At 38.5% G+C, this 23,567-nt stretch overlaps 3 protein-coding genes across 3 annotated transcripts; all 3 read right to left on the reverse strand.

Annotated features, from left to right (window-relative positions):
- Positions 1-401: 401 nt before the first annotated feature.
- Positions 402-1,343, reverse strand: LOC107149151 (olfactory receptor 2A1/2A42). The gene has a single exon (XM_015493914.1). It carries the CDS (start codon positions 1,341-1,343, stop codon positions 402-404), a length of 942 nt encoding a protein of 313 aa, XP_015349400.1.
- Positions 1,344-8,889: 7,546 nt separating this feature from the next.
- Positions 8,890-9,822, reverse strand: LOC107149082 (olfactory receptor 13). Its single transcript, XM_015493861.1, has one exon. It carries the CDS (start codon positions 9,820-9,822, stop codon positions 8,890-8,892), a length of 933 nt encoding a protein of 310 aa, XP_015349347.1.
- Positions 9,823-18,724: 8,902 nt separating this feature from the next.
- Positions 18,725-19,672, reverse strand: LOC107149152 (olfactory receptor 2A2-like). The gene has a single exon (XM_015493915.2). The coding sequence runs from the start codon at positions 19,666-19,668 to the stop codon at positions 18,739-18,741; it is 930 nt and encodes a 309-aa protein (XP_015349401.1). The 5' UTR covers positions 19,669-19,672; the 3' UTR covers positions 18,725-18,738.
- Between the last annotated feature and the right edge of the window lie 3,895 nt (positions 19,673-23,567).

Consider the following 23,567-nt stretch of genomic DNA (forward strand, 5'->3'; position numbering starts at 1 on the left):
TTGGGGTCACCACAGTAGGCTGCAGCTTTTTTGGTTTTCTCTTCTAAATACTAAGACATATGCACTTAGCACATATATACAGTTAGGTTAAGGAGGTTGATGGAATGTGCTCAATTTTGGGGATCCTGACAATGAATGAATAGTTTTAAAATTCATTTGATACTCAATTCAGTGAGAAATATGAAAGCATATATGATCCAACCTCAACTCATGGAAAATCAGTGATATGAGCACATCTAAAATTACATTGAGTGATCTAAAATTATTCCTCAAGAGGAAGAGAAAGGGCAGGCTCTGGTCCTGTTCAGGCACAGATATGAAACTATTAGTAAAATTTCTTCTTGTAAACATTAATTATGCACCAAGATTCCAGAGGACTATTGAGGCTGCTGATTCAAATATCAGAGCAGCTGGGAATGACTTTCTTTGTACAGAGCCTTCTGCAGGGCACCCCTGACCTCTGCGTTCCTCAGGCTGTAGATCAGGGGGTTCAGCATGGGGTTGAAAAGGCTGTAGAACAGGGAGAGGATCTTCTGCTGCTCCTCAGGGTGGCGGGACTGGGGGGCCATGTACATGACGATGGCGCTGCCAAAGAAGAGCCCCACCACACAGAGGTGGGAGGAGCAGGTGGAGAAGGCCTTTCTGCGGCCCTCCCCTGACTGGATCCTCAGGATGGCCAGCAGGATGCGCGTGTAGGACACCAGCACGCAGCACAGGGGCCCCACCAGGATGAACACGCAGGCTGCAAAGATGCAGAGTTGGTTGAGCCTGGTGTCGGCACAGGCCAGCTTGAGGACAGACAGGATCTCACAGAAGAAGTGGTTGACCTCATGAGGCCCACAGAAGGGCAGCCTCAGGATAAGGACCAGGTGGACCAGGGCCAGGAGGGAGCCACATGCCCAGGAAGTCACCACCAGAGTGATGCAGACTCTCCAGCTCATGATGGCAGAATATCGAAGGGGTTGGCAGATGGCCACATACCTATCATAGGACATCATCACCAGGAGGAGACATTCAGTGTGAGCAAAAGTCAAAAAGAGAAAGGTCTGGGTCATGCAGCCCCTGAAGGAGATGGGCATGGCGGGGTCCAGGAGGTTCAGCAGCATCCGGGGCACTGTGTTGCAGGCATAGGCGATGTCCACTATGGCCAGGTGGGAGAGGAAGAAGTACATGGGGGTGTGCAGTCTGGGGTCCAGGCAGCTGAGAGCCAGGATGGCCCCATTCCCCAGCAGAGTGAAGGCATAGAAGAGGGAGAAAATTCCAAAAAGAACTACATGAATCCTTTGGCCAAGACAAAATCCCAGGAGGATGAACTCTGTGACCATTGTCTGATTTTCCTCCATTTCTCTATTAAAGAGAATGTCAGATAGCTATGTGACATGATCATTTTAAAACATTAAAATGTCTTAAACATTGAAACGAATTATTTATTATTTCATAGATTTTAGGTGTGTGAAAATTTATTAGTAAATGCTATTAAGAACCATTCAGTTATAAGCAAATACATAACTAAATGAAGTATTACCTGTTTAAAAAAATTAATTGTCTGTCTATAAGTTAATATTTTAATCTGACATACAAGGTTTGGAAGAAAAATATATAACTAAGGATTAATTACCTGGAGGCTTTGACATTGATGCAATTAAGAACTAGCAAACCCATACGAATAACATCACCATGAAACAGATTGTCTAAGAGCTTCGCATATGCATATATGTAGTACAAATACTGGAAAGTAGAGACAGCTATAAAATAAGGATAGTCCCAGAAAAGAAAATAATTATAACTACTTTGATAGAAATCATGGTTGAGTTTCTTTAAGTATTTAAATTATCACTGGATTCTAAAGATTGCAGTATATGACATCACACAAAACAAATTATTTAAACAGTGGCTTTTTGTTATTAATTTTATTTTCAATTGACAAATCATAGTTGTATGGATTTTCGATGCACACTATGATGTTTTGATGCATGTGTACAATGTGGAATGCTTTGAGGTAGAGAGTAGGAAGAAGAAGAAAGTGATATGATACATGTATGCATGTATAGATAATTTATGTCCAATGATATATATTTATTTCTCCATAAACATATACACTAATATATAAGTGTTCATATCTATAAAAGTGGATACAATTTTCTTGAAATATTGAAAGAAAGTAACATTTGGTAATTTGGCAACTGGTCAACTGGGTGATTCACAGAATTATTAATTCAGCATAAGAATTTTTCTTTTGTAACACATAGAATTTGGGTCAAATTGCGTTTCATCAAGCAGTCAGTAGCATAAGCCTGGCCTCAGTGTGCACTGGTGTAAATGTGTTTCCATAAGCTCTGAAAGATCTCAGGAGAGTGGCCTGGCAGGTTCCTATGGCTGTCCCTGTGAAAACACTGAGGCACATTTCCCAGGAACTATTTGCACAAAATTTCCCTGTTAGATCCTCTCAGAGAAGACATAGGCTGGAATGAAGGTAAGGAGGAAATATGCCCACTTTGCTATTAATTCAACCCTTCATGTTTGTAACACACCCTATCCCTGAAATTTCAAAAACAGTAATTTGCTATTTAAACTGAAAAACAGTGGCTGACCTCAGCAACAAGAACTGTCGCTTTATAATTAGGTGATAGCAAGAAATTATTAAATTGATAATTCAATATATCTGATTCAATAAATTCTTGATAAGATACTCAAAAGATGAAATAATTGGTGGTACAATAATGGATGAATTTGGCTTTTTGACCTTAGATTATGGATAAAATTTGCTTTAGTAAATCATGTTGAAATTTAACATGATTTCTACAGCAAACAAGGGTAAATAAATTGATATTTAGCACTTTTCCATGATTAGCATGAGGAATGACACTGGTTTTGGCTGGTCCCTGTTGTAACCATCATCAGACCAAGGGTGCTGTCAAGTGTGTTCCCAGAAGGACTTGCATATGAAAGACAGAGCTGTGTTCTGAGAAACAGACTTGTAAAACCCACCTATAACCAAGGAGATTGACCATCTACAGATGGAAGGCAAGACAGTATCAGGAAACATATGACTGGAGAGTTTGGGGGTCTGCAAAAGTCCACTCCAGCTGTCCTAGCCACCTGGTGGCTGAAAGTCCACATGGGTGTTTGGGTGATCAGCAATCAATAGCTCTACTAACTAGGATCTCTGAAAAGTTCTTCTTGCTCTGATTCGTGCTCTCCAATCCACCATTAGGCAATAATTCATTTTTCTAGTTATATTTTTCTACCAACAAGTAATGTGTTACTTGGAAAATTTCTTCTCTCCTTTTTCATTATTGATTTTTAAATCAATGAAGCTTTAGATATTCTGCTTGAAGCATTGTCCCATCATACTTTTGGAGAGCATGACAGTTTCTGAATAGAGTTTCCAAAGTTGTATCTAAAAACTAGGAAGAAAATTCTGGGCAAAGTAACCTGTTTAAGCAAGACCTGGAGAAAGAAATAGGTCGCTTCTTCTAGCAACAGGTGACATGCTTTTTTCTTTCTCTTTTTTTTTTTCCTTATAAGCACCATTGATAAAAAACCTTGATACAAAATGAATAAAAATAATATATTTAAAAATCTCCACACATGACTGAAGTTGATTTGATGTTAGGTTAATATTAACAATTTCTATGGCTGACAAATTGTCCACATTTATAAATACATGAAGCTTAGGAAAATATTTGGCTGTGGAAGATACACTTCAATCCAGTTGATTATAAAGCAGTAATTTCCTTTCCTGGTTTTCCTTTATGTCTCTTAAAACAATATTAGACAGGGGTGGGGGGAATCCAGTACAATTCACAATTTTTTGATAGCCAAACTGAAAGACAGGTGAAAATGTCAGAATACATTAGTATCTTCCAGCACAGTTATGTTTTTTTTTTTAATCTTGGTTCCTTTTAATATAGTGAAGTAAGTTTATTTCATATTCCTGGAAATTAGTATACATTTGTTGAATGACAAATGAATAAATAAAAGTAAAAACTGAATAAACAATGAAGAATTGGTGCTACATGAGATCTGGTTTCTTTTAAAATGTAGTCTACTATAATTAGGGGAAGTTCAAGAAGAAATTCATTCAAGAAGAAAGATCTGTATTGAATTTTGATTAATTTTCAAAGCAGAATAAGGATAACTGTAGGTTTCACAAAACTTTGAACATGAGAATTTAGGATACATTTCTTTCTTATTTATTTATTTTTCTTATTTTACTTGGTATCTATTAGTTAGCAATCAAATGAAAAACAAACATACTACATTTTGAAAGCCTGGAGAGAAAGAAGGAGGCATTTCCACTTTGAAATATGTTCCAGTTCTAAATGCGAATTTCAAGCATCCTGATGTATTAATTTATATACATATAACTTCAGAATTAAAAAAATGGCTGAGTGTTATTCAGTTAATAAGTGATCAGGCAACTCTGAAGTTCTTTAAGTAAATATCTGAGAAAGAAACCACTGCTTTATTTATAAACAAAGCATCACAACTTGATGGACCCTGTATTTTGAAAAGTAAATCTCAAAAGTCCAGTGAACTGGATAGTTTTTTTCTACAGTAGTAGACATGAGTGAAGCAGAATCCCTAAAATAGGCACCTATTGCTAATATATGGCTCAGTTGACCCCTAGGGCTGTTTACTTGTAAGCGACAAGGGAGAACTGAAAACCAAGTTCTAGCTTACATACTTACAAGCTGAGACTTTGTTAAGTTTTCTTACAGGGTATGGGCTAGGATAAGGGATTTTTTTTCTGGGGAAAGTACTATTTTGGACCAGGAAGAACTGAGGGTCCATTTAATGTAATTGTCAATCTATTAAAATGGGCAACGGTGGTCAGACCAAGTGCTTCCTGCATCATCAGCACTCAGGAGCACAAAGTATAACAAATGGGTGCTTCTGTGCCTATGAAGACTGTATTGTGAAGATGTGCTTCAGGAGGAGAAGAGATTAACATAAAGGTAGGCAGTAAACATGAAAGTCCTCTAAAAAAGAAAAGTATTATTACAGTCTTACTGTCTCCAACTTCGCTCACTTTGCTACATGGTCACCTGATAACCTCGTCCATTTTCTGTACTCTCTTCATTCCTAACACAAAGACTATCCTCCAGGCTACTGAAAATCTATCTTGTACACTGATTTCCTGAGCAAATTCTAGATATCTGATACTGTCCTTAATGCTGTATAAGGTATGTACAAGACATAGCTATAGTGTCCAGTGGGCTTCATGTTCCATTGCAGTAAGTGTTTTTTCCCCTAAATTTAGCATGCATTGTGTCTGTGCTGACAAGCATTAAATGTATAATTTATAAATGAACCCTATATAATAATTGTGCTGAAATGAAGCACTACTGTTTAGTATGTCTGACTATAATTTCCTTTGACTAAGAAAGTCATTGCATATATTTCATTTAAACCCACAGCAGAAATTTCTTACTTTTTAGTGTCATTATTCCCACATACCTCTCTATCTTGTAGATATTTCTCCACCAATGAAAAAAAAACTTGTAAATAAAAAATACCTTTACATACTTTATCCATGAAATGTGTACTTCTTAGTGCTATTAATGTAGAAAGTGAATGATGAGCATCTCTAGTGTTAATTGAGATAATTTAGGTCTGTTGTGATACTTAAAGAATAATAGTGATAGAGTAAAAGAGTGATAGTGATAGTCAACCAAAGGGAATGATAGTCAACCAAAGACTAGATGCTAAATCATGTCTAAGCAGAATTTAAGGTAAAACAAAATAAGGCAACTGGTTCACTCTCACATTTGGGCTCAAGGACCTCAGAAGGAGGATCAGGTGGAGGTTGGAACAGGGTCCTGTTTCTCAGAGCTTCTGTGGTTGCTGCTGAACCCTCCCCTGTTCCTGATTGAAATGCAGCAGAATCCTCAGAAAAGGAGGTTTTTCCTCTGATGGGATCAGCCTAGTTAGCAGCTCTTGAGGACTCACTGGGGGGCCAGGTCATGAGACTTTGAACATGCCTATGTCTGCTGGGAAGAAGAGACAAAGCAATCGTCTTTTTCTGTTTCTATTTTCCTCCCCAGCAGGACACACAATTAGGAAGCAGAGAAAGGCACAGAGCACACCTCTGAGGCAACAGCTCTCATTACAGGCCCCAGAATACTTGACATGGTTTGAATCTCATGAATCTCAGTCTCCAGACTCCAAGGTGTAGAGATGCCGGGGAGAACAGGTTAGGGAGGCATGGAGACAGTGAGGAGTCCATGGAGGGGTGAGGAGTCCCAGTGGGGATCATTAGGGCCTGCCTGAAGGTAGAGTCTGCTAGGGCACAAACCACCAGTACAGGTCATCCACGGGAAGTATTATCTAATCTCTGTTCTGAGTTGGGGAAGTTCTGATTTCAGTGCCTCAGGGAAAGATAGGAGAGTATCCGCTCCATGGTAGCTTCCAGAGACGCTTTCTGCTTTTTTCTTGATTGAGATGATTTCCTACTGGAGATGTCATATGCATTCATATTTCACATTTTTTATATTATTGGACATGAGATACAAGTATTATTTCCAAAGTCTGCACCAATCGTACCATTTAGAGAGTCATTAGTTTTTTATAGTTTGATCTCTGACTCACTGGTTGATGGGATATACCATAGGAAAATCTATCCTGGTTATTGAATTTTTGAGAACATGCCAGCCTGTGTTCCAACACTACACATTTACTGTGAGAAAACTTTTAAGGACAATGAAATATGGCTCCTGATCATATGAAAGTCTTAGGGAATGGTAGACCATTTGTAAGTATTGGAATATTTCAGTATCTCTTCATGCTCCAGGGGACCTACTGAAAAGGTAGAAGTCAGGACACTAAAATAAAAGAAAAAAATGTAGTAGAAAACTAAAAAAAAATTATGCAAATAGTCATTTTAGGGCATAGTTTTAAAGTTATTATCATATGGCCATCAGTTATTAAAAGTTATTTTAGGGTATAAAAGTAAAAATATTGAAGATGACAAAAAATTAAATGTTAATGTTTATAATGCTAAATTTAAGCCTAGGAAAATGCCTCATTTTAAAATTGCGTGTTTTCTATCTGTGTTTCTGAAAGCACATCATTCTGATACAGCCTTTAACTGTGTAAGTAGTGGGTTTTGAAATTTTTCCAAGTTTTTATGAGAAAATTAGTTTGATTTTAAAACTCTGACATACCCAATTATACTGATTTTATGCAGTGAGCACACACACACAGAAAAATGTATACAGAATCATAAGGGCATACTGATTCATGATGAAGGGGATGATTGAAGTCATTATCTCCAAAAAAATCTGTCATTGAAAAGTACCCATAGGGATCTGCCGTGACCTGCACGGCTAACTCAGAATCCTGCAAGGGGCTATGGGGGATTAGAAAGGACAAAAAGAGAAAGTTGAGACCAGGTGGGACATAACATCTGGATGGCAATGCAACGACCCAGAGCTAGCTCAGCACTTTATTATATAGGTTTTATCATTAAAAGATTATTTGTGGGAAAGTTTCTGCAAAGCAGGCAGACTTGAAGTTCACAGTGCTGATGAGATATTATAGTTATCTCGCTATGCTCAGAATCCTCCATCTCTGGGAGCCAGTATCTGAATTTCAAAGCCAAAACTGATATCTCGGAGCTTTTGCACAGAGTGACCACAGGCCAGCATCGCCATAGCAACCGGCAATGTTAACCCATACTTTTGTACAGGGAGATCCCAGCGCAAGCGCACCACAATCATGAAGCATTCAGAGACCTTGATCCACATCACTGCTCCCTACAGTGACCTTCACTTTCTCTAACCAAACAGCACAGATTCTCACAGGCTGATCAGGGATACTGTGCTCAGACTTTCATCCTCTGTAGAGATTCATTTTGCAGAGGAAAAAAAGAGAAACATTTGCCTTAGAGGGCATTTTCAAGAGGTATTCACAATGAGTCAGTCAAATCTCTTGTTCCAGAAAACTGTTAACAAACACATGAAAAAAATTTCATGTGATCAGATAAGTTTGGAAAGCAGTGGTTGAAAGCTGGAACAGGATTATACTTGACGAAATGAAGTTTTAGTTTTCACTATACTAATTCAGGTTGAGGCCTAAAGGGAGACATCCGGTATGCAGTCTTTCTTTTTTAAAAATTTATTTATTTGTTGTTTTTAGATATCCATGATGGTATGTATTTTGACATATTATAATTACATGGGATAAAACCCATTACAATTTGATCTTATTCTTGTGGTTGAACATGATGTGGAGTTACACTGGCCACATATTCATATAGGAGTATAGGAAAGTTGCGTCCAATTCGTTCTACCATCTTGACTGTTCCCATCTCCTCTCCCCGCCCTTCGTTCCTCTTTGACTAACCCAATGAACTTCTATACTTCCCCTCCCAATTCTCCCTTGTTATGTGTTAGCATCCACATATCAGAAAGAACTTTTGACCTTTGGTTTTTGGGACTGGTTTATTTCACTTAGCATGTCATTCCCTACTTCTATTTATTTACTGGCAAATACCATAATTTCATTCTTCATAGACTCATTTGACCACAGAAGAGTTGAATGTCCTCTGGAGGAGACAGTGTCTTGAGGAAAACACTTTAGGAGACAGGGAGTTGGACTATAGTTTGATGAGGATATGGTGATGGGCATTGTTCTGGAACCATGCTTTCCAAATCCTGGCCCTGGTAGAGACTAGTTGCGGCATGATTTTCTATTGATAATATCTGAAGACAATGATTTCTAGAATCCAGTCCACATCAGTTGAATTGAATCAGTCAACCGATGTAAGACAGAGGACAACCTGGTTTTCATTTAGTTCTAAGGTAATTTTCATGCTCTGAATGCTCAGGAGCCTCTCGGAATGATAAGTTCCTCAGTCATGTCAACCACGAAGCTGTAATCCTTTTACAAAGTTCTCCCTATTCCCAGCACTCTCTTCAAAGAATTCTTCACTTCTGAGTTTCTGAGACTGTAAATCAGGGGGTTGAGCATGGGATTGAAAAGGCTGTGAAACAGCAGGAGATATTTCTTCTGCTCCTTGGGGTTCTCATAACTGGGTCCAACATATGTGATAATGGCTGTACCATAAAAGAGTCCAACCACACAGAGGTGAGAGGAGCAGGTGGAGAAGGCTTTTCTTTGACCCTCCCCTGACTGGATTCTTAGGATGGCACAGAGTATGCACACGTATGATACTACAATTGAGGAGAATGGCCCCACCAGCACAGATACTGCCCCAGCCAAGACCATGTTCTCATTGATATGGGTATCTGCACAGGCAAGTTTGAGAACAGCCATGATTTCACAGAAAAAGTGATTGATTTTTTGGGACATACAGAAGGGCAATGGTAGGAGTAACACTAGATGAATCAGGGACAGGAGAACTCCAATGGTCCAGGAAGTGACTGCCAGGGTGATGCAGACTCTCCAGCTCATGATGGCAGAATATCGAAGGGGTTGGCAGATGGCCACATACCTATCATAGGACATCATCACCAGGAGGAGACATTCTGTAATAGCAAAAGTCAAAAAGAGAAAGGTCTGGGTCATGCAGCCCCCAAAGGAGATGGGCATGGCTGGGTCCAGGAGATTCAGCAGCATCTGGGGCACTGTGTTGCAGGCATAGGCGATGTCCACTATGGCCAGGTGGGAGAGGAAGAAGTACATGGGGGTGTGCAGTCTGGGGTCCAGGCAGCTGAGAGCCAGGATGGCCCCATTCCCCAGCAGAGTGAAGGCGTAGAAGAGGGAGAAGAGCCCGAAGAGGAGCACCTGCGTCTTTGGGCCAAGTGGAAATCCAAGGAGGAAGAATTCTGTGACAGATGTCATATTGTTTCTCATATCCCTATGGCAGAGTAAACTGAATTAAAATCATCTTTTAAGAGAAGAAATTAAATACAGATACACTTTTGTGGGGGGTAGCAAAATATCCAGAGGCAGCTTTAGTGCATTTTTATGTTTTTAAGTGAATGCTTAAAGACTTTATTTGGTAAACCCTAAAGAAAAATTTAAAAGTAAATAATGCACACATATACACATGTTTTTATATTAATATTCTTAATGAAGGCAAGGCTGAAATTTCAAAAATAAGCTTATTATCCTGTCTTAGTCTAATATATGAGTTTTTTGATTCATTTGAGTTGCTCCATATTCTTCAAATAAACTCTACTTTCCTTGCATATACTGTTCAGAATTATTCTCCATTTGTCTTTCTTTATTTCTTTTCTTTTTTTTCAGAAACAATGCACCCTAGCTGATAGACCTTATTAAGTTTAATCTCAGGTTGGAAAGTCTCACGAAGGGCAGAGAATGCCAAGGTTGGATACAGGTCTGGGCATTGCACGATTAGCCGTTGGCCTCTTGCCTGCGTGTCCACATGCACTTTCCACTCCTGTATCAATTGTCACCTCCACACCAAAGATCTCATAAAACTTCCCGTTGTTTAAGTATAAAGATTAGTTTCAGCATCAAGTCTTATTTTTGTTATTTAGTTTTTTACAATTAACATTTAGATGGGCATTTATGTGAAGGACTGAACAGCTTTGGACCATGTCTTTTTATCTAGATGTGAAATCAGCAGATAAACAGTGTTGGCTTTTGAGTCCTATTGTTAAAAGCTCTAGAATGCAGTTTTAGGCACTGTCTCTGCAGGTCAGGATAGGCAATAGTTCATCTTCTATGAGAAATATTTCCTGAGGCAATAGCTTATTTTTTTCCCCCTGAGAAATGATGCAGAAAGGGTATCTAAATCTTTTGAGGTTGTCTATGATTCATTCCATAGTAAAATTGTAAATGTAAACATGGTATTGCCCTTCTTTCTTCAATTTTATTCTCATCTTTTATGTAATATCAACTTGTCTGGGAGATAGCCGAAATTGGCAGTAATCCTTAATTTAATGGTCATAAAATTATAAATCTGACACTACAAAATGTCATAAAAAATCAACCCATTTACATTTTGGACCTCTCCTGTTACCATTCCAACAGTAAGTGGCATGCTCAAGCTGGTAGAAATAAAACATTATTTGGGAATTTATTAATTTCCTATTGTTGACCTTATCTTGTTCTTAGGTAGAGCTATTGATGAGTTAAACTCTGAGCTCTTATTCATTGCTCAGACTCCATGGCATTATAAGATTGTGTATAATAAAAAAATCACCATTTGTACACTTATTTATTTGTCTTGCTTCTCTGTTTATGACACTTTAAACTAAGCATTGTAAAAATAAAGTGCAGATCTATGTTGTTTGTTAATATTAAACTTTACCAGAAAATCGTTTTTCCATATATATTTCTTCACTTTAAAAATAGCTATCAATCAGAAATAACCATTAATATATCAATTTTAATGATCTATTAATATGCTGATATATAATATATTGATAACCCTTAATATATTTTACTCAAATTATCCAAAATCAATGAGAAGAATTTAATCAGAATTATACTTTTGCGTGATAGTAAAGTGTGATAGTAAAAGCAAATAGCAAACAAAAATGACATTAAATTATGTTGATTGGAACTCACAAGGATAACTAGGAACTCTGGGTGTCTAGAGATGGTTATGGTATAGGCACTCCAATAAATAGTCATGCAGAAAAGGCAAAAATTTCTACAATGTGGCTGGATTTCCTGATGGTACTTGCTGTTTGCGAACCGCCCAAGAAAGATCTTGGCTTTTCAAGTTGCCTTTTGGAAGGAAAGGTTTTATGAATTTATCGTCTCTAAGGAGCACCTTCCCAACTGTCATGAGAGCTTTGTATAGCAATTGGGAAAATAGGTCTCACTTTCACCCTCATGATTCCTACAGAGACATGAAGAACCCAACCCCTGTTATACTCCCAGCCTCAGAGGATTGGGTCTCATCTATTTCTGTCTCTGAGAAAGCCATGGAGATAGCAAGATCCTTACATTTTAAGCCAAGAACAGGTAATACCATCATAAATAAAAGAATATGCATATATAAAGTCATACTGTGGGACCACATCTCTATTACAGCTACCCTAATATGTGAATGTGTGATAGTTTATTGGATTTTTATGTTCTTCCAGGACCCTGACATTCAAGGGGTGCTCTGGAGATGAAAAGATTCATGGCTGGTTATTGTTTAACAGCGAAGCAAAATCTTGACATGAATTCCTGCAACCACATTTCTTTTAGTGTGGTCTGGTTTCCCAACTATTCTGAAGCTGGTTGGAGAACAAACTTGAATTTCAAGATCTTACTCATCAGACCATCTTAGATGGAAGCTCAGACCTTTCACCCTTGGGCACACATGGAGATGTGTGGGCAGTTGTTTTAGGGATTGGAAGCTGTAAGTATTGTTGATCTGCCTGGAGGAAGAATGGAGGAGGCACAAGGATAAAGTAAACTTTACTTTTTGACATTCTTCATCTTTGATAATATGGTCCTGCCCTCACGGGAAGGAGCAGAAGGCCAGCTCCTGTTCTTTCAATCCTTGTGGATGGGAATGAATCTGGGTTCTACCGTCACAGTGGTGTACCTTACACTCAGCACAGTGAAAGATAATGATTACACTATTATCACAGTGTATATGTGGAGGATAGCATCCCACTTCTTCAGGGTGTTGCCCACCATCCAGTGCCTTAAAGCTCACAATTTATATCAGGTCACAATTTCTGAGAAATACAGAACACGTTGGAACCTATGAATTACTTGGTCATGTGTTTATCATCTTTCACTGTCATGGTCTATTGAACCATATGTGATGTCATGCAATAAACCTATCAGTAAATCAGATGATCTGATGAGCCTCAATAGAGGTAATGGTCAGAGTACTACAGACAGAAAGGGAAATCCCCTACACTGAATATATATTATTTGCAATCACGATGAATTATTGCCCTATACAGACAAGGTGCAAGGAATCTGACATAATTAGCATGCCACCAACGAACTTATTGGTCTCCTCAGACAAAAGTCCCATATTGGTCTCTGCTACTGAAAGGTCAGAGATGCAACAGATTAGTGAGTCAGTGCCAAGCAGCCTTAGTGAGGGGCAGCTTACATTATAGGTCACATTGCAAAGTGTCCACCTCTGTCGCCATCGATACTGCACTCGTTGCTCATTGTGCAATCACAGGGGCAGCAAAGAGCAGAGGCTAGCTGACATCTACTGACTGAATCATCCTGTGCTTGGTTCTTTAAACCTCTCTGCAAGAGCATGTCTGGTTGGCAATAAAGTGAGATACAGAATGTTATGCATTGTGCTCCCCATCACGTCTCTGCCTCCTACCTCCATTCCTGCAATGGTGCAATTTTGCTCTCTCAAGGCTCAGGACCTACCAGTCAAACCATTTGACAATTTCCAATATTTCTTGCATATTCCCACTTCAAGAGAGTTTTCTTTCCCTAAATGATATCTACAGGGTTTGAGGGTTTGCCCTCAGGACCACCCAAAGGCCCAATACCCCAATACAAGAATTGTATATAAATACAAGGTCAATATATCGCATTAATAAATTTATGCCAATCATTCTTGCACCGGGCCTGATTTTTTAAAATTAAATTGCCAGCTATTTGTAGGGAGACCCCTAAAGACTATATGATCTGAGGGAGACATCAGTGAGACAGGTGACATGGGAATCTGGGTCAACCGAGTCTTCATCTTACTTCTGTCTCCTTACTTGCTGTGCCCTAAGATACACTTCATCTTTTATAGGATGATTGGGTGCTGTGACCACTCAACCCTATGACTTGGTGGGTTTGATAGCAATTCAGCCTAAGGTACACAATTTAGGGTTCCTTGGTCTTTTCACCAGTCTCCATTGAGTCTCAGTAGTATAAGCAAGGTTGTATTGAAAGAAAGGTGTATTTGGAGAGGTGTTTGGAGAGGTCTTGATGCAGAATCACAGTGGCTTGTCCTAAGAGTCATACTCCATGTAATATCTCCATCTACCAGGATTCATGCAGCCTACTGGTCAAATAGCCCAAGTGAAAGAGCTATAGTATAGTCATGTGAATGAATTTTTATATGTTAATACACCTGGGCAACCACCATCATGATGAAGGTATAGAACATTTCTACCACAACAGAAAGTTCCTTTGTGTCCCCCTCAACCCTCCACTCCCAACTTACTGACAGAAATTACTTTCTTACCCTATTACCTTTTGTTTTGATATCTATGACAGCAGATTGGCCTTGTCTGTTTTGAACCTCACATGAGTGAATTAATATAGAACATAAAATTTTGTGCCTGGGCTTCTTAAACCCAATGCCATGTTTCTGAGATTCATCCATACTGTAGCATGAATCAGTAGTTTGTTCTTTTTGTGATGTGCAATATTGAATATGGATGTTTCTCAATTTTGTTATTCTATTGTTTGTGGACTTTTGGGTTATTTTAGGTTTGGGGTTACTGTGACTAAAGCTTCATGCTTATTCTTACGTGTTTTCAGTAAGTATAATATCAAAGAATGGTATGCTGAATCATAAGAAGTGTATGTTTGTTTTTAGTTAATATTGCAAACAGCTTTCCAATGTGGTTGTAAAATGTTAAACTTCTACCAGCACTTGATATTATTAATTTTATAATTTTAGCCATTGTGGTATTTCTTTGGAATTTTATGTGTTTTATTGATGACTAATTTTAATGAGTACATTATCATATGCTTATTAACTTTTGCAACATCTTTTACATAAAGTTCCTTTTCAAGTCTGTTGTCCAGTTTTTGAGTGTTCCCCCCCCCCCTTAGTGACTTGTAGAACTTCTGTCTAGAGTCTGAATATTGTCTTTCTGTTGGGTGTAACACTGGTGATATCTCCCAGATTGTGGCATGCTTTTTTCTTTTGATGAACAGAAATTCTTAATTTTATTTATTCTCAGCTTATTAATTGCTTCATTTATGACTAGTGCTTTTAGCATCCTGCCTAAAAACAAGCAAACAAAAGTACCTACCCGAAGAAAACTACCTACCCAAAGATCATGGAAACAACTCTCTCTGCACTGTGCTGCCTGGGGTTGGGGTAGAATGAGGCAGGTAATGTGAAATGATTCTTGCTACTCTTGTTAAAACATCTTTTCTTATTTCTTTGCTATGCCCAGTCACTGTAATATCTCCTCTGATTTTCTGATCTTCTGGGAAGATGATTTTGTGCATGGATTGTTGCTCAAATTGATGTTTCTATGGGGGAATAAACACTGGAGGGTGTTATCCCAACATTTGCTGACGTCAATCCAACCTGGAAACTCACATTATTAAGTTTTCTTATGCACGGGACCATGGAAGGTATATTCATTTATTTAAATATTTAATTTATGTCAATAGTATTTTATAATTTTAGTCTGCAGATCTTTTATTTCTTTTGTTAAATTTATTCCCAGGTATTTTATTTTCTCAATTTTGTACATTGGATTTTTGAATTTCATTTTAGGATTGTTCTTTGCTTGTATATAAAAATTGAAGTGGGTTGGAGAGAGCTGAGCTACCAGATGTTGGAGGATTCACTTAAATCAACAAGCACAGACAAAATAGTCAAGGCTTTAATTACTTCATGTGGTCGCATAAGCAAGATGATCCAAAGAAGAATGTGCCAGCTGCCTCATTTCCATTTTCTCCCATTGGATGGTACCTTCTGCAGATCAGCATAGAGATGGGCAGTCATCTCAGCGTGGACAGAGCTGGGACTACCCTGCAAACGTGACTGGACATTTTAATGCAAAAAATTTAAGGGACCCACTTAAGCCACTGATGCGATGGACCAAATAACTCCGGCCTGGATGACGCATCTCAGTCTGGGATCAATGTAGTCATTACCTGAAAGGCGCTTCTCACCTGTGTTCTAATATGGTAGGCCATCCACCCCTTCCTTCAGTGGGCCCTTCTTTTAGTTAGTGACACTTTGACTTTGTGGGAGGCCATGCAAGGACCTTCCATCTCTTTCAGCCTCTTTTCTGAAAATACACATAAACAGTAGGAATAGGAGGTCATGTCAAACCATTTTTTTTAAAATTAGGATTCTTAAAAGTTCATGATTTTTATGAACCCATTCCTGAACATAATGTACCTCTATGTTTAAATTACATAAAATAATTTTGTATAAAAATTCTCCCTGATACTACATGGCATGAAGTTTTGGGGGTGATTCTGTTATCATCTCTACGTTATGCAATCTCTCTTTCTCTCTCTCTCTCTCTCTCTCTCTCTCTCTCTCTCTCAGTGTGCTGACAGCTACACCAAGGGCCATGCTATTTTATACCATAAAATCCAAACTTGTGGTTGACAAGCTGATGTCACAGATAAACAAGAGACTGATTCCCTCAGGAAGTCCCTATGAAACCAAGAACCAAACGAATTCCTTGAATTGCACTAAAAACCCTGGGCCAGATGACCCTGCCATGGAAGGCCACATTGGTAGCCCTGTCAACCAGATTCCTTAAGGAACACATGCCCTGCCTTGGGTGCCAAGGCACCTGTGTCTCCTCTATGAGCCATCGTTTGCCTCAGACTAATTACCTGGTTCTCCATATGACTTCATCACCTGACCCACTCATATTTGTGATGGAGTAGCCTGTTTCTAATTAAGCCCTGAAAAATACATCTAGTGGAGGGGTCTGGCTCCTGGTCACAATCCTGTGTGATCTCTCAGCTCAACCACAGGCAATTACAAAGGGTCTCTCTGGCAGGCCTCACCATGGGAAAGCTGCCCTTCCCTCACCAAGGTCGGTGTTCAATCTCTCTATCTGGGGAGAGGCCTCATGTACCTCTGCCTAGATCTTCTTATGGGAAGAGAAGGACACGTTGAAGACCTGTCTTCTCCCCTCTGACTCAATATCCAGCCTTCCCACGGCGAGGGCTTCCTTCTCTGCCTCTCTTCTTCCCTTTGTGGACCACCAGTTTGGGCTTTTTGTCTCATCTCCTTCAGCAAGGAGATGAATCTGTAAAGTCTGCACTGGTCAAGGTGACCTTTGCTCTGGGCACCTCCGGAAATAAATGGAATGGTGTGGACCTTAGTCTGGTTTAATCTCTTGCTTGTATGTCACAGTTAATGATTGCAGACTGGGCTTTGCTTTCATTTTGGCCTGTTGCTTTATTTCATGACTCGCACACTTGGAAAGTCAGCTGCCTCTAGCTCAACTCCGTTCTCTGCAGAAATATCACTAATTTTTGTGTACAGAACTTTTAGCCCCCAACCTTGCTAAATTAGATAGTTTAAACTGACGTTATTAGACACCATCTTTTCCTTTATACAGTGTGATTTTGCCTGAAAGTGAAGTTTTTCTTATTCATTTCTAAACTGGTTACCTTTTATTATTTTCCTAGCTTCATTTCCTTGACTTGAGCTTCCAGTACAATGCTGAAGGGAAGCAGCAAGACAGGACATTCTTTATCTTGTTCTTTTATCTTCTGGGGGAAGCATTCAGTCTTTCCCAATAAATTATGATTTGAGCTGTAGTTTTCTCATTTGTCCTTTATCTGATTAAAGACATGACCTTAGGTTTCTAGTTTGTGAGTGTATGTGTGTGTGTGTGTGTGTGTATGTTGTTGTGTGTATTTATCATGAAAAGGTGTTAGAATTGTCAAATGTTTTGATTACGGGTGATGAGAGATCATGTTTTTTCTTTTACCTAATTAACATGATATATTACATTGGTTAAGTTTTGAATGTTTAAATAACCCTGCCTTCCTGCAATACGTCTCACTTGGTCATGGTCTTTGAATCTTTTCATGTTTGTTGGATTTGGTTTCTGGTGTTTGTTGAAGAGTGTCAAATTTATGTGCACAAGGATATCAGTCTGTGGTTTTCTTTTTCAACAATGTCTTTGCTATTAGTGGTCTGGACATCATAGAATACATTGGGAAATGTTCTGTTTTCTATGTTTTGTAAGATTTTTGTGAAGAAATTGTATTAATCCTTTTTGTTAAAATTTAGTATAATTAATTGCTATTGCAACATGGTCCATGGCTTTATTTGGTAAGTTTTAAAATTACTAACGTAACTTCTTCACTTCTTATAAATCTATTCAGATTGCCTGTAATTTTTGGAGTGATTTGATAGATTGTGTCTTTCTAGGAATTTGTCCTTTGATCTAAGTTTTTAATTGTTGGCATACTGTGACAATTCATTTTGTATTTATAAGGCTGCCAACAATGTTCCTTTTCAACTCTGATTTTAGTCATTTTTTAGCCTTTTTTATTTTTTTCTGTTGGGCAGTCTAGCAAAAGTTTGTCAATTTTGTTGCTTTTTTCAAGAAACCAAGTTTACTTTCATTTTTGTTTTATAATTTTCAATTTAATTTATATTCATTCTAATAATATTTTATTTCTTCTGCTTGCTTTTGGTTTACTCTGGCTTTCTTTCAAAATGACTAATTTATAATAAAATGCCAAGAAATTGAGCAAATATCGGGGAAAAATAGTATTTTACTCTCCAAACAGGAGTGACTGTCAACATTGGAATTTAATCCAGAAACCAAGTTCATATGCTTAGAGAGTTTTCAGTGGGGAAGGGTAGGGAGGATAGAGGATAGAGAAATTATAATAATATTTTCACTATAATTTTATCCTATTTCCAGACCTTCTAGAAAATCAAACTAAATCCTAAGCAAGTAGAAGAAATAAAATCATTTAGATTACAGTGGATTCACGCGAAAGTGAAAAGAGAAGCAAAATTTCAAATTCTGTTTGAACAATCAGCATTTTTCTGTCAATCTTCTATTGGGAAAATTTCCCGAGATTTTGCTTCAGCAAATGACAAGTGTAAGAGGAAAGCCCTTCACATTCGTCATTCTGTCCTCACATGGACCTCTTCTGCAAGGCTCTGCGGAGGGCATCCTTCACCTGGGAGTTCCTCAGGCTGTAGATCAGGGGATTCAGCACTGGGTTAAAGAGACTGTGAAAGAGCGACAGCCTTTTCTCCTGCTCCTCTCGCTGACTGGAGTCTGGGACCATGTAAACCACCATCGCTATGCCAAAGAAGAGCCCCACCACACAGAGGTGGGAGGAGCAGGTGGAGAAGGCCTTTCTACGGCCCTCCCCTGACTGGATCCTCAGGATGGCCAGCAGGATGCGCGTGTAGGACACCAGCATTAAGCACAGAGGCCCCACTAAGACAAAAACACTGGCAGCAAGGATGACCACTTGGTTGATCCAGGGGTCAGCACAGGCCAGCTTGAGGACAGAGAGGATCTCACAGAACAGGTGGTTCACTTCCCGAGGCCCACAGAAGGGCAGCCTCAGGAGGAGCACAGCATGTACCAGGGAGAGGATGAATCCACAGGACCAGGAAGTGACAGCCAGGGCCGTGCATACTCTCCAGCTCATGATGACAGCATAATGTAAGGGATGACAGATGGCCACATACCGATCATAGGACATTGCCACCAATATCAAGCACTCAGTAGCAGCAAAAGCCAAGTAAAGGAATGTCTGCATTATGCATGGAACAAAGGAAATAGTTCTTCTTTGGTTCATGAGGTTTGCCAGCATCTTGGGGACATTGTTAGAAGCATAAGACATGTCAAGGACAGCCAGGTGTGAGAGGAAGAAGTACATGGGGGTGTGCAGTCTCGGGTCCAGGCAAATGAGTCCCAAGATCATGCCATTGGCCAGCAGGCTGAAGATGTACAACAGGGAGAAGACCCAGAAGAGGAACACCTCCATCTCTGCTCTGAGCTGGAATCCCACCAAGATGAATTCTGTGACCCATGACTGGTTGCTTCCCATTCCTTAATGACCACCTGGGAGTGAAGGGAGCCAAGAAGACCAGAGCTGGAGAATCAATGAAAATTAGATCCATCCACCCCAAAATGAGGTCAGGAAAGTGTACACTTGTTCCTCTTTGACAACTTCTCCACTTCCCAACAGTTGCTATCTTTCTGTTTTGAACACTTAATTATGAAATAATTTTGAACATGTAGAAAAGTAGCAAGAATTATGCAAATAACTCTACATGCCTTCACCTAGAATCAGCCAGTATATTTGTGTTGTTTACTTATTTACCTTATACTTTTTCTCTGTATACTGAATTTTTGAATCATTTGAAATTAAAGTGTGGATGTGATACCCATAAATTTCTCATCATTTTTTTTTTAACCAAGAAAAAGAATATTCATTAAACTGACATACTACAATTGTAAAAGTTAGGAAAATTATCATTGATGTGTTTCTTATCTCTCACTTTCAGTATTTTCCTTCCACACTCATCTATCCAGGCCCAAACCCAGGACTGCTCATTACATTTAATATCACCCCTCCTCGGTCTTCTGGCATCTGCAATATTTACTCAGCCTTTCCAGACACTGAAATTTTGAAGAGGGTGCAGCAGTTTTTAGTAGAAATGTTCCTTATATTGGGAGTGTACAATGCTTTGATTCAGATTATTCACTTTCTACAACCAAATAAAGAGGAGGCTCAGTGCATTATGAGCAGGTGCATGATGTTAATTTTTCCCATTTTTGGACAAATCCAACTTAGACCACTTGGTGAAGATGATGCTTCCCAGATATCTCCATTGAATAGTTATTATTTTTCTCTAATTAATTCTAGGATATCGATTAAAATCATTATATAAATATCTTGTTCCTTGTGAAGGAACTAGCCATCAGTTCCTCTCAGTCTCTAGTTTTAGCATTTATTGATTGTCATGCTTGACTCGATTATTACTAATGATGATTGAAAATGTTTGGTCCTAACTCTATCATTGTTTTTATATTTATTAGTTAACAATATTGTATATGAAATAACCTATCCATGCCTATCTACCTACGTACCTTTCTTCTATTTATTTATAGATTTTTTAAATTAGTGCATGAAAGATATACATAAAGGTTGAGATTCCTTGGGGTATATTCATATATGTACATAGGAAAGTTTTATCAGATTCATTCCACCATTCTTCCCTTTTGCCATCCCGCCTCCCACACCTTAATCCCCTTCCTCTACTCCACTGATCTCTATTTGCATGGGATTCTGACCATGCCCTTCTTTTCCTTATTTTTGTCTAGCTTTTGCATATTAGAGAAAACATTTGACCCTTGAGTTTTGGGGTTTGGTTTATTTCATTAGCTGACGTTCTCCAGTTCCATCCATTTATCTGCACATGCCATAATTTCTTTCTTCTTTCTGGTTGAGTAAAACTCCATTGTGTATATATATACACCACATTTTCTTTATTCATTGGTCTACTGATGGGCAACTAAGCTGGTAATTTAGCTTGGTTATTGTGAATTGTGCTGCTATAAACATTGATGTGGCTGCATCCCTATCATATGCTGATTTCAGTTTTTTGGATGTATACTAAGGAGTGGGATACCTGGGTCATATGGTGGTTCCATTCATAGTTTTGAGGACTCTCTATACTGCTTTTTAGAGTGGTTGTACTAATTTGCAGTCCCTCCAACAATGTATAATTTTGCCGTTCCCCTCCACATCTTTCCCAACATTTATTATCAACTGTATTCTTGATAATTGCCCTTCTGGCTGGAGTGAGGTGAAATCTCAATGTAGTTTTGTTTTGCATTTTTCTGATTGCTAGGGATGTTGAACGTTTTAATATATTTATTGGCCATTTGCATTTCTACTTTTGAGAAGTATTTCTTTAGTACTTTTGCCCTGTGGGGCTTTTGAGCTTATTTTTTAGGTATTCTGGATATTAACCTCCATCTGAGGAACAGGTGGCAAAGATCTTCATGCTCTTAATTATTTCCTTTACTGTGTGGATATTTTTAAATTTGATATTGTCCTACTTATTGATTCTTTGTTTTATTTCTTGCACTTTAGGAGTCTTATTAAAGAAGTCCATACTTGTGCCAGTATGTTGGAGTGTTGGACCTACATTTTCTTCTAGCCTTTGCATATTTTCTGGTTCAATTCCTAGGTCTTTCATCAACTTTGAGTTGACTTTTGTGTGAAAGACAGGGATCTAATTGCGTTCTTCTACATCCCAAGAAAGATATGGATATTCAATTTTCTCTGCACGATTTGTTAGAAAGGCTCTTTTTTCCAATGCACATTTTAGACAACTTTGTCAAGCATCAGATGACTGTATCTTTATGGGTCTGTCTCTGTGTCTTCTATTCCATTGTTATTCACGTGTCTTGATGCCATTATCATGATATTTTTGTTACTATATCTGTGTAGTATAATTGGAGATCAGAGACTGTGATGCATGCTCGTTGCTCCTTTTTCTCAGAATTGCTTTGTCTATTCTGGGTCTCTTGTTCTTCCAAATGAATTTTAAGACTGTTATTTTTTCCTGATTCTGTGAAGAACGTCATTGGCATTGTGATGGAGATTGCATTCAATCGATTAAATAGTGATACGTTTTTATGACACACCTATTTTGTCTATATTGTGAATTTTAAAACTAGATGAAAAGTGTCATTTATAACTATTTTTTTCTCTTCTATAAATATATTATGAACTATTTTGTACATCAAAATATTTATCTGTAGCATACTTTGAGGGACTGCTCATTATTTCTTTAGACCCAAATTTATTTATATATTTTCTGATCCTTAGACTGTGTACAGTATTCTTCAGTAATTAAATTACATATATAATATGGATTTATATATATATATATATATATTCTTGTTTGCTTGTTCATGAAATCCTATAGTAAATTCTGAGGCTTGAAAATGTTAAACCAAGGCAGTCAAACAACTTATCTATGTATCTATGTAAAGGTGTCTATCAGCCTTAAAGCCACACTTAAAAATCAAACAAGCAAAAATCCCAGATGCATTAAGGCTCCTCATGATAAGAAACCAACCAGCAGGAAAGGGTATCTAACTTAGCAGTCATGGTTCTGTGGGCCCAAGTTTACTCACTTTCCCCACGTTGCTGTCCCACTTCTATAGCTGCTCCTTTTATCTGGCTCCCAGTGGTGCATTGATCTCCTTCATGCTTTGGTAACAGCCTGTCTAAAATCAACTTCCTTTGGCTTATCCTTATGTCAGTGTTAGTCAGATTTTCATCCCTTGACAAAATACTTGGCAAGAACAACCTAGAAGAGGAAGAACTTACTTCAGCTCATGATTTCACTGGTTAGTTTATGGTTGACTGACTCCATTGAATAAACATGGTGGAAGGGCATGGCAGAGGAAAGCTGCTTAGCTCATGGAAGCTGGGCGGGCAGGGAGAGCAATGGGCTGGGAAGAACGTAGCCTTGTAGGTAACACACCCATTGGCCTACTTCCTCCAACTAGGTTTCACATCCCAGTAGATTAATTAATTATATGGGTTAATCCACTAATGAAGTCAGAATCCTCCCAATCCAATCATTGTCTAAAAGCCCACCTTTGAACCTTGTAGCATTGGGGACCATACTTTGAAAACATGAACTTCTGAGGATATTCAAACCCAAACCATAACATTCAGCATGATAGTAAATACTGAGAAAGAAAATAACATTAAACGGAAATGAATAGCTCACAGAGCTTAAATACAACCCAGTTCCTAATATGTGTAGTTACTTGGTTGCTGTGATGAAATTCTCTCCTATTGTACATGTAACCCAGAGTTATCTTACTCTCTGAGAGGTGACACAATTTTATGTGACTTTCATGTGAGTTTCTCAGATTCCACATAGTTCCTTCCCAAAACCACTCTTTAGATTTCCT

This window comes from Marmota marmota, unplaced genomic scaffold (genome assembly GCF_001458135.2).
Source record: "Marmota marmota marmota unplaced genomic scaffold, marMar, whole genome shotgun sequence".
In the NCBI taxonomy this organism is placed as follows: Eukaryota; Metazoa; Chordata; class Mammalia; order Rodentia; family Sciuridae; genus Marmota; species Marmota marmota.

Coding starts and splice junctions, on each gene's coding strand:
- LOC107149082 (XM_015493861.1), bottom strand. CDS start 9,822: ATGAGAAACAATATGACATCTGTCACAGAATTCTTCCTCCTTGGATTT.
- LOC107149152 (XM_015493915.2), bottom strand. CDS start 19,668: ATGGGAAGCAACCAGTCATGGGTCACAGAATTCATCTTGGTGGGATTC.
- LOC107149151 (XM_015493914.1), bottom strand. CDS start 1,343: ATGGAGGAAAATCAGACAATGGTCACAGAGTTCATCCTCCTGGGATTT.